This window comes from Hippocampus zosterae, chromosome 6 (assembly GCF_025434085.1).
Source record: "Hippocampus zosterae strain Florida chromosome 6, ASM2543408v3, whole genome shotgun sequence".
NCBI lineage: Eukaryota > Metazoa > Chordata > Actinopteri > Syngnathiformes > Syngnathidae > Hippocampus > Hippocampus zosterae.
The window spans coordinates 12,246,473-12,257,615 of NC_067456.1; the positions used below are offsets into that span (position 1 = coordinate 12,246,473).

Sequence of the window (11,143 nt, forward strand, 5' to 3'; positions counted from 1 at the left end):
GTGTCTATGCATTCTGTCTGCGCTCACTTTCATACCATGGCATGTTTCACTCCCTGGAGGAATTGTGGAAATTAAGTGCACATTTTGATTGTAAGAAGTCAGACCTCAGTCAGCCCATGAAACAATCAATTCGAAATACTGTACTTTTTGCCGGCAACATTAGGTGACAGGCATGACTAAGTGGAGTCATATTTAAATGAAACTACTACAAAGTAAATTATTGATTTCCCCCCCATAAATCGGCATGTATTGTATTGTATTGTATTGTATTGTATTGTATTGTATTGTATAAATGGGTGCATATGTTTCCCTGTAATGTGGTTACTCACGAGTTACAGAGATATTCATTTACAAATACACACCATGAAAGACGGACAGTTGTCGTTGTAAATTGGACTAGGATTCCACAAGCAAAACATGTATGCACATCTCACAGGAAGGACAGAGAAGTCACGCGTGTAACACGTAAGGTTCTTTCTATAACCCAAATGTGCTATTTTTGCTTGTAGGATATGCATGAAATAAATGAAATATCAATACCGCGATTATGAAACCACTTAATTTAAACACCGTTTACAGTACTCACCGTGGAGTCCGAAAACATTGACACTCGTGACGTAGGCGTATACGATGGGGGTGGTGGAATGGCGCCTTTGGAGACTCCTCGTAAATGTTATGTACAAGTGACACGTTCCATTATTTGTATTGCAGGTTTCCAAATCCATTTGACAGTAAAATATAATAAGACCAACCTTAACAATAAAAACAATTCAAATCAATCAACATTTATATTTTGTATTTGTTACCAGCGAAAGTGTCACGTGTAATATTCAAACTCGCATGGTCTTTCAAATTCCTGAGTACCTAAAGGTAGCACCATTTGACAGGAGATCGCCCTTGGCTAATGGCTAACCCAGCCAGTTGGAGTTAGCAAAAATAACAAATACAACGCCTGTCCAGCTTAACATTTTGGAGGTTGTTGGTGAGTTTAAGTCTAGCTTTTCTGTGTTACTACTAAAACATGAATATTAAAAAATAGAATGTGATACTCATAAACCTCGCTGTCACTCTTGCAAGCTTAACGAAGCTAGCATGTAAACAAACATTCTGTCTCAAAGCCTTGATGGTGGCCAAATAAAGTTTCATTAAAATGTGTTTTAAATGCTCCAACACGCAAACTCTGGGTAACTGTGCTAGGTCGCAGCGACAGTGTTAGCACACGTTACATTGTTTGTGTCCTTTAACCTAGTTTAGTGATGATGTAATGCTAGCTCGTGTCAATAATGTCAACACTTATTTGTGTACGTCAAGTAGTCGGGTTTGACAGATAGGACTGCATTTATGTTGCCCAACCCCTTCCTCCAGGCCACGGCAGGGGCTTGGGATAAGGTTGAGCGAATGTCCCTTAGTTCTGCTGACCAGGGGGGTCCATCTGCGACTGCCTCTTCCACCAAAGACGAGGAAAGGTTGAGCAGCTCCGATCAGGCAGTGACTACAGAGAACACACATGTGGAGCAGGTGAGTGCAAACGGGACATTTTGTTGATTTCTTTGAGAAATAGCTTTGCTCTTGTCCCTCTTCCATACAGGCCAGTTTTGTGTGAGTAATAGATGTCCTTTGGACAGATTCCCCCAACCTCAGCTGTGGATCTCAGCAGTTGTTCCAGAGTGATCATGGGCATCTTGGCTGCATCTCTGATCAGTGCTTTTCTTGATTGTGCTGAAGGTTTAGAGGGATTGCCGGGTTTTGGTATTATTGATCTGATACGCTTTCCGTTTTAATGTGATTGATCGAACAGTTCTCTGCAAGATGTTTCAATCGTGTGAAATCTTTTCATGTCCTTATCCTGCTTTAATATTTTACACAACTTTATGGCAAACCTGCCTGGTGTGTTCTTTGGTGTTCAGGATGCCGCTCACTCCCCAATACTGTAGTCTTTTAACAAAGCTCCGAGACCATCACAGAGCAGGCGCATTTATATTGAGACGACATTACACACAAGTGGGTTCTCTTTGTCCTCATCAATCATTTAGGTTAGCATTGGAGCATTCCGAAATCAGACTTCTGCAGTGAGTTAGCTGCATTGACAGTAAAATGGCTGTATATAATATCACACTCCTCACATTTCTTTTTTTTTTTAATTATTTAATTCTAAGAACAAGTTTAGAGTATCATATTAATTTTGCTTTATTTTACGATTGTGACCCACAATCAAACTATATATCTATGTTTGAAGCCTGCGACACAGTGGTCGACTGGTTAGCACTTCGACCTCACTGTGTTGGGATGCAGGGTACGATTCCGGCTCTGCCCTTCCTGTGTAGAGTTTGCATGTTCTCCTCGTCCCTGTGTGGGTTTTCTCCGGGTACTTGCATGGCAGGTTAAGGGATCACTCTAAATTGCTCCGAGGTATGAGTGTGAGGGCGAATGGTTGTTCGCCTATTTGTGCCCTGCAATTGGCTGGCGACCAGTTCAAGGTGTACTCTGCCTGCTGCCTGAAGACAGCTGGTATATCTCTCCAGGACGCCCGTGACCCTCATGACAATAAGCGGATTGGAGGATGAATGGATGGATGGATGAATGTTTCAAGCCTGAAATGTGGCAAAAGATCAGAAAGTATAAGGGGAGGAAATACTTTCGCAAGCCACGGTATGTCAACAGTAATTAGTGAAATGCATATTAGTGAAGAAACCCACTAGCAAGAGTTATAACCCGGTGGTCTGCCACCCTCCCTTGACTGAGCTTTAGACCACAGAGAAAAGCTTAACCAAGTACTGAGCATGTGATAAAAGTAACAATGGGCCTCTCTGCAACAACTCCTAACACCTTGCCCAACTCCAAGGCTGTGCCAGGCAGGATTGAAATAGTCTATTGACTCAGCATTGTCACAGTTCGCACCACTCAAGGATGCATCAATCTCAGTGCCAAGTAATTCTTATTTAGTGTGAGAGTTGGTTTGTGCTCCTGTTCTAATGGACCAAAATAGCTGCTACATTCTTTCGCTGCTGAGCGACAGCATTGCAAGATGAAGACACTGCTCTTGTGTCTTGGGGAAGAAATACTTAGGCTATACATGGAAGTCACATACTGTTCCTCTTTGTCGTTTCACACACTGTTAATGTTTGGTGACAGGGTATTGCATTGACTCACCAAGGTTTAGCAACTGTACCTTCAATGGCTCTTAGGAAAGACGTATTCCAAATTATGAATCATTTTTCTGTAAATGTCAACACCCTCCTGACTTGTTTCCTAACTTGGCAATTGGGTGATTCTGTGTCAAGCGGTGGAAGGCTCCAAATGGTTAAGATTCAAGGAAGTTGGGCTGTTTACAAGCTGTATTTGTCGCTTGTATAAAGAGGGGAAAGCTGGATGTGCGGAGGGCGAAGTACAACAGAGCTTTGTCTCCCTGACCAAGTGGAAAGGAGGGCCAGTGCTTTCGTGCCTGGTGTTCTTTACTTTGCCGCCTGGGCTCTGGTTCCTTTGATTCTGAGCTTAATGGAACAAAATGGACTGACCTCTGACTTTTATGTTTCCTGACTTGCATACTGACACTTTTGATGTTTTTCGACAGGTGCTGCCGGCCGTGGATGAAGCCTCACCTGATTTGACTTCATCCTTCGAGATGCTCGAGACAGAGCATGTCCCGCCTCCTTACCAAAAAGTGCAGCCTCACTGGTTTTACTACAAACAGGGCGATGACAATGCACTCTGGCTCCCTTTTAGCAGAGAAGACTCAGACAAATTAGAGAATGCTGACAATGCACGTAAGCATGCACAAACTGTGCCGTGACATACCATTACTCACCGAAATGCTCAATACTACTACTCCTACTAACACATCCTACTAAAGTATGTCAATATTGACATACTTTAACTCAAATTCTCTGTTCTTCAGATGTACGGTTAATGTTTTGGCCTATGTTTTTTGAGATGGGAGTCATTCGTCTGATTTTGTTTGTTTGTTTGTTTGTTTGTTTTGACCTGTAAACAGGTGTATGGTGGCCATTGGGAATTAATGGGAAAATATGTTTTTCCGAAAAGTCGGTTCTAATTCATTGGACTGATCCATTTTATTTTATTATTTACAATAAAGCAATTATTTAGTGATATACGTCAGTAAATATAAAAATGTACCAAAAACGTTCATGAAAAAACAAACGCTGTGGGGCTAGACTAAAGAAGGGAGCAGCTGATGTATACATTTACTGGGTGGTAGGAGGCGATGATGAGGTGGTGGTGGCTGTGGAGGGCGAACGCTACGATGTACATGTCAAGGAGAGGAAGCGCTATGCCGTGTACTGGGAACAAGCTCCCACTGAAGTTCGCCGCTGCACGTGGTTCTACAAGGGAGACAAAGACTTAAGGTTCATGCCGTACACAGAAGACTTCAGCGTCAATCTGGAGGTACTCCGACACCAGTGAAGCTCCTTTGCATCAAGCCTCTTCCTCAATAAGAAATAGTTGACGTGTTCCAATTTTACAGGATGCTTATATGATCGCAGTTACTTTAGATGAGTGGAAAAGGAAGCTGGATTTTCCCACAGGAGAGACGGTCATTTTACACAATCCCAAGGTGATTCCTGCACCTATAACGTCGCCATAATTCGTACTCTTTTTTTTTTTTTTTTTTTTTACTAATGCGTTCCACTTTTCCTCTGCTCTTTTTTTCAGCTGATAATGCACTATCAGCCAATAGGATTTCAAGAAGATTGGGTCTCCTCACCGTCTGAGAATACCCGTCCTCGAACAGTCAAACGTGGCATTAACAACATCCCTGTAGAAATACCAGATGGTATGGTGTTAATTTTTTTTTTTATAACATTCACACACTGGACACTTTATAAGGACCGAATTAGAAAATCTGTATGCCAACAGTTGCATTTTTTAGAAAACTTTCTAATAACGCAAGCCAAGTTTGGCATCTAATTATCTATTTTTTTGAAGGTGAACCAGACAAGGTGGACCACCTTGTGTTTATGGTCCATGGCATTGGTCCTGCATGTGACCTGCGCTTCAGATCCATCATACAGTGTGGTAGGTGTATATTTGTTTTTTGTTTGGTTGTTTTTGTGCATTTTCTACACTGTACAGAAATATATCATTCGTAGTCTTGTGTTGTCTTTCCAGTGAATGACTTCCGGAGTGTATCATTGTCCTTGTTGGCCTCTCATTATAAGAATGCTCAGCTAGAGGGCAAGGTGGGCAAAGTGGAGTTCCTCCCAGTGAACTGGCACAGCGCTCTACATGGTGATGCCACCGGTGTGGATCAGTAAGTGTATATACACACCCCAAATATGAACACACAAACAAACACAATTCCTCTCCTTTGCAGTTCAGACTCATTGGATTTGATTTTTTTTCCCTTCCTCCCAGGGATATCCATCGGATCACTCTGCCTAGCATCAGCAGACTGAGACATTTCACCAACGACACACTGCTTGACTTGTTTTTCTATAACAGTCCCACCTACTGTCAGACTATAGTGGACACGGTCGTCTCAGAGATCAACAGACTACACACTCTCTTTAAACAGCGACACCCCGAGTTCAAGGGGGAAATTTCTGTCGTGGGTCATAGCCTTGGTTAGAAACACATTGAAATGCCATAATAGACTTAACAGTCATCTTGACCCATTAAACACTTAATAGTTACCTCTCTTTCAATAGGTTCATTGATCCTGTTTGACTTGCTAACCAACCAGATATCTGGTTCAGAAGAATCTGCAAAAGAGGAGGTACAGTTGTGTTTACGATGATTGCTTTCTCAATAAGTGGACCGAAAAGAGAGTTGGTAAACAACAACCTTATGTTAAAGGTGCTGCCTGATAACCCCTGTCATCTGGACCATGACACACTTGAGCAGACTCTCACCGGACTGGGCCTGCAGCAATACTCACCCATATTTAAGGCAGAAAATCTGGACCTGGAATCACTGGTAACACGCAAACGCAGGCAAAAAAACTGATACTCATATGCAGTACGTGTGTAAGCTTTGATAATGAAGTCTTTATTGTCCTTTAGGGTCTTTGTCAAGAAAATGATCTCAAAGAAATAGGAATTCCTCTAGGACCCCGGAAGAAGATCCTGAAATATGTCAGGAGAAAATATTTTTCAGAGGTCAGACATAGCTATTTAATGAGATTCAGTGTGTCCGTAGTTTTCAAAAAGAAGAGAAAAAAGCTTGTGAGTACTTGTAAACAGTGAGCCCTCGCTTTTCGCGGAAGAAACAATTTTTATCCATCAAGGATAACGAGCAAGCCTGTAACAAAATGTGGAAAAAGTGAAGTGCTGTGAATACCTTCCGGATCTGCTGTATTGTATGTTCCAACATCATTTACATTCGTAAAGCATTTCATCACATTCAATTTGATTTGTCTGAATATATTTCTGGTGCTTTTTTTCTAAATGATAGCACCAATTACTGAATACAATAAAACAATGTGTTTAAAAAATGTTCACTTAGGATTCCAAAGCCGGACAGGTGGCTCGAGTGCAACAAGGTCACTGCTGTGAAGACAATGGTAACCAGTCGTCGGGATCTGCAGTCGTAAAGGGCCAGTTCCTCAGAACACAGTCCAGCACCAGCGCTGTAGATTATGAATATTTCAACATGGGCATCGGACAGGTACCACGCATGCATGCATGGAAACGATTACCTTTGCCTCCAGCCTTCATGCATCACCCTCCTGCTTCTCTCCCACCTGCTTGCCCGGACAGACCAGTGGAGGGATAGCCATGGGACAGGTTTGTCTCAAGTGGTAGCATTGAAAAACAGTGTAGTCCGGGGGTCACTTAATACGAAGCTCGCCGGCACTGCCTAGCCTAAGGAGCATATCAGTACACAGCAGGCCTGTTTTAAAAATTGCTCACCAATGATTGGCTATTGCGATCGCCTAAGAATGTTGTAGAACCTTCGCATTCATCAGTACCCAAGAAGTACTTCTCAGTTTAAAAACCACCCTCTTCCCTCTGTTTTCATCCAGTCCTGCATGTGTGACTAGCTCTCTTCCTTGCGTGCGCTTTCTTTCCCAAAGTTGTCTCAATTGTTTTGAAAGGAATTCAAGACTGATGAAACCACATTCTCTCCCAAGGTATCCGTTGATTACCCACAGCTGGCGTTCCAGCCACAGACCTTTTTTGCGTTTGGATCCCCCATTGGAATGTTTCTCACTGTACGCGGACTGAAACGCATTGATCTGAACTACAGCTTCCCAACCTGCAAGAGCTTTTATAACATCTATCACCCGGTGCGCAACAACAAATATTCACACCTTCCTTACAAAGAGCCACGTTATCTGTCAATCAGTTAGTTTAACAATGTCCGATTGTATTCCGTTTTTCTTTATTTTTTTATTTTTTATGAACTCGCGAAATCATCTCATGCCTGTTTTTTGTGATGCAGTTTGATCCTGTAGCTTACCGGATCGAACCCATGATTATTTCAGAAGTTGACCTCGAGCCCATGTTAATTCCGCACCATAAAGGCCGCAAGAGGATGCACTTGGGTATGGATTTCCCATCTTCCCCTCCCATCTGCGCCAAACACTATTGTGGCATGACCTTTTCTTTGGGAATCCTGAAGAGATGCATTTTTATCTCCTAGAACTGAAGGACAGCTTTACCCGCATGAGCATAGATTTGAAAAACAATGTACTGGGATCATTAAGGACAGCTTGGCAGTCACTTTCCAGACTACCTGTTGCTGCACTACCTCCAGTAGACGAAGGAGACAGTGTAACACAAGGAAACCTTCAGGAGACACCAGGTCGGTTGGGCTTAAAGGATTCATCTTTTTTGTAAATTGTGAAATATACAGTATGTACCGGTTATGTAAAGTATGTGCGTGGGTGCATGTGTCTGTCTAACCCCCTTGTCCTCACGCTCCTCACTCTCTGCTTGCCAACATCCTGCCTGTTTGTCTGTCTGGTGCTCACACCTGCTTTCCGCACCCCTTTGCACTTTACTGTGAACCTCAGCGTTGGCTGCAGTTTGTGCCTCTGCTCAGAGGGAAGATCAAAGGGGTGACTTTTGGATGAAAGTATTTGAGTGGCCCAGGGCCCTTCATAGGCATTACCAGTACTTCCAAGGTAAGCCAGGGCAGCCACACAGCTTCTGTGAAAAAAAAAAAGGATTTACTCAAAAAATAAATAAAAAAGGTTTGCGTTGAGTGAAAGCCAACAAAGTAGTGAAAGACTGCCTTTCATCATTTCAATTTGAAACCTCAAAAGACAAAAACTAGAGCAGTGGTTCTTAACCTTGTTGGAGGTACCGAACCCAAAGAGTTCATATGCACATTCACTTAACCCTTCGTGAAAAAATAAAAATATGATTAAAGAAGTGTTGCTACAGTTTTGCCGGTGCAGGACTAGTGTTGCTCAACTTGGCATGCCAAATCATGCTGATAGGACGCTGCGTCCAATCACGTTCCATGATGCATGTTGTACATATTCATCTGACCGACCACTTTCTTTTTTTGCTCGATATAAGCATGTATTAAACTTTTTTTTTTACACGACGTACTATTACGACAGTCACATGTTGACTACTGAGCAAACTAAATTTTCCCCAGCACTGATTGGACAAGCAATGTAATGTGATCATCTGCAGCTCATGATTGGCCAAGCGCGCGTATCAAAATTAATTGACATGTTCAGTCGGCTGTGTCTTAATTTTGCCTGGAAATATGATAGATGTCCAATTGAAACACTTTCAATGTCAATCAGGGTCAGAGAGCAATTTTGTTTGCGGCTTTGGAGGTTCCGCTGTCATTACTTTGGATTCCCACATTATTATTGTCACTGAGAGTCAAACGTGATCTTTTATAATTTTTTCACTGCTGTTGGCTCCCTCCTGCTCCTAACCCATGCGTCATTCCTCTGTTACTAATTGTTGCATCTATAAATACTGCCACTGAAGAATTCTGCAGCACGATCTAATTAGCCAAATACTGTCGTTCAGGACTGCGGATGTGGAGCTCCCTCTGCAGGTGTCATTTTGATGCATGTATGTCCTATTATGTCAGTGGCGGGTTGGGTGTTCAAAAGTTGGAAATATAAGACACCAATCAGACTCACCAGAGATGCTGATAATTGAACGTATTAATGATAATAATGTCCGTTTTGAGACCAGGAAGTCATATCACATTCGCCATCACATACTCGCTGACTTTTGACACTTTTAACAATTTGAGCTGACTTCTTGTGTTTTTTTAAAACAGATTCCACAACCCTTTTCTTGTCACCAAAAGGATTCATCCTCATAAGCAGACATCTAATTCGTGTTTCTGTTGTTCCCGCAGGCAAGCACGAGGACGTGGAATTGTCAGCATCAACAGAGCAGCCACAGCAGGCAGAGCAAGCAGAAATAAAAGTGGGAATGTTGAACGGAGGACGACGAATTGACTATGTGCTTCAGGAAAAACCAATAGAAAGCTTCAACGAATATTTGTTTGCCATTCAGTCACACCTTTGCTATTGGTAAGTCGTACTTTGATATTCAGAAGGGCCGCCTGCTTCGACTGTCCTTGAACTCCTTACTTTTTCATCTAAGACGTTTGTTTTTTACTTTTTGCCTGTTAGGGAATCTGAGGATGCTGCTCTGTTGCTGCTTAAGGAGATTTACGACAAATTGGATGTAACATTGGAACAGACTCAACCGTAATGAGTTTCCTCAATAAAATCCACTTCAGGAAACCTGAGAGTGTGTCCGAGAAGGACAGTCAGCAGAGGTTGTGCAATCTTCCTCCAGAATGTCTTTTGGTCAAATGATCTCTGGCCAAAGATGTCGATCGTGATTTCAGTCATCACCCAAGCTGGGTTTGTGTTTACTTATTGATTCTCATGTCATGCTATGTGTTGCACTCTTCTTGTCTACTTTTCCTTACCTTGCACTTTTCATCAATATATCAAACGCACAACTCTTACTAGATGATGCGGAAGATTTTACTTCAGAATTTCGGTCTCAGAGGTGGAAAATCCAGGTTCAGAGCTACCGGGCTTGTTTACCCGCCTGTTGAGTCAAAGCACCTGTGGCGAAAGCCAACGTTTGGCAGAGTTTTTACTTTCTGCACTTGGATTCGCCACCTTTGTTAGTATTTAAAAAAACATGTTCAATTGCTCAAGTGCAATTTAAAATACAGTAGAAAGTGTTGAAGGGAGCACTCCCTTATCATCTTAGCTTTATAAACAAGAATTTTATTTTGTTTTGGTTGACTGAAATTGTTGTTTTTGTGTATTCTGTAAGTGGAAGTTTTGCTGTGTCTCTTCCTGTTCACCCAAAGAAACCAAAAGCTGCTGATTCTACGATGTGCAATTTTCCCTAACATGCAGCCATGACCCCTTTTTCATTCGAGCTTTCTTCTTTTATTTCACTTTCACCATATTCACACGAGGGGTTGTGAAGCATTTAATCGTAAATCTAATCATTTTAGATTTTTGCTCTTAAAATATAATATAATATCATAACAGGATGGGAAGATAAGTTTGCAGAACTCATTTTGAACATGCCAAGGGCCAAATTCAACCTTTCTCTTCTGCACTCCTATCAAGGATTGTAGAAGGAAACGTTTCAGATTCAGAAAACTTTATTTATCCCCGTAGTTTGCCTCTGTATGTCCAGCAAAACAGTTGTTTGATCATCTCAACATTCCCCCTGCAGTTTATTCACTTTTCACATGTATCTGCAGAAGTAGCGTAGTTGCCGCGTTGTCATATTGTCATAGACAAGAGCTTAATCAAAATGTTAAGATAGTCTAAGGTAACTTAAGTTTTTACTCATGTTCAGATAACCTGGTTGTTTGCCCTCTCCCAGCCACCTTGTTGACTGGACTGGTTGAACTATACTAGTTCAAGGTTTCTCTCCAGTTTTTGCACCATGCATCTCTTTGTGTTAAACAACATTTTATACTCTCCAAAGAAGCACTGAACATGTATTATATACTTGACATCGCTGCTTAAGCCGTGCACCCTTAGTGATGATGGTGATACGCACAAAATTAATGGCTGTTTATACCTCTTTTGTGTGGCATAATAAAATACGAATGTCTTGCATTCCATGGTTATGTCAGCATTTTTATTTGGACGCAACTAAACATGTTAAAATGAAATGCGATTGGCCGCACGACTGAAGTTGATATGTGATAAGGC

At 41.9% G+C, this 11,143-nt stretch overlaps 1 protein-coding gene across 3 annotated transcripts; it reads left to right on the top strand.

Moving 5' to 3' along the window:
- The first annotated feature begins 832 nt into the window (after positions 1-832).
- Positions 833-11,047, top strand: ddhd2 (DDHD domain containing 2). 3 transcript variants are annotated; one of them, XM_052067859.1, is made up of 20 exons: positions 833-982; positions 1,366-1,518; positions 3,572-3,764; positions 4,217-4,404; positions 4,484-4,573; positions 4,672-4,792; positions 4,945-5,034; positions 5,128-5,269; positions 5,374-5,582; positions 5,667-5,734; positions 5,815-5,934; positions 6,021-6,116; positions 6,463-6,624; positions 6,717-6,743; positions 7,091-7,246; positions 7,402-7,504; positions 7,603-7,764; positions 7,976-8,086; positions 9,298-9,475; positions 9,578-11,047. In XM_052067859.1, exons 2-20 carry the CDS (start codon positions 1,399-1,401, stop codon positions 9,657-9,659), a joined length of 2,418 nt encoding a protein of 805 aa, XP_051923819.1. In that variant the 5' UTR covers positions 833-982; positions 1,366-1,398; the 3' UTR covers positions 9,660-11,047. The 3 variants fall into 3 exon arrangements, with proteins under 3 accessions (XP_051923819.1, XP_051923821.1, XP_051923820.1); XM_052067861.1 differs by lacking the exon at positions 7,976-8,086; XM_052067860.1 differs by lacking the exon at positions 6,717-6,743.
- The last annotated feature ends 96 nt before the right edge of the window (positions 11,048-11,143 follow it).

What these genes read in the sequence shown, in the direction of transcription:
- ddhd2 (XM_052067859.1), top strand. Translation starts at nt 1,399, where the DNA reads ATGTCCCTTAGTTCTGCTGACCAGGGGGGTCCATCTGCGACTGCCTCT. An exon ending in ACTTCAGCGTCAATCTGGAG is followed by an intron (nt 4,405 to 4,483) that starts GTACTCCGACAC and finishes CCAATTTTACAG; the next exon opens with GATGCTTATATGATCGCAGT. An exon ending in TGTCGTGGGTCATAGCCTTG is followed by an intron (nt 5,583 to 5,666) that starts GTTAGAAACACA and finishes CTCTTTCAATAG; the next exon opens with GTTCATTGATCCTGTTTGAC.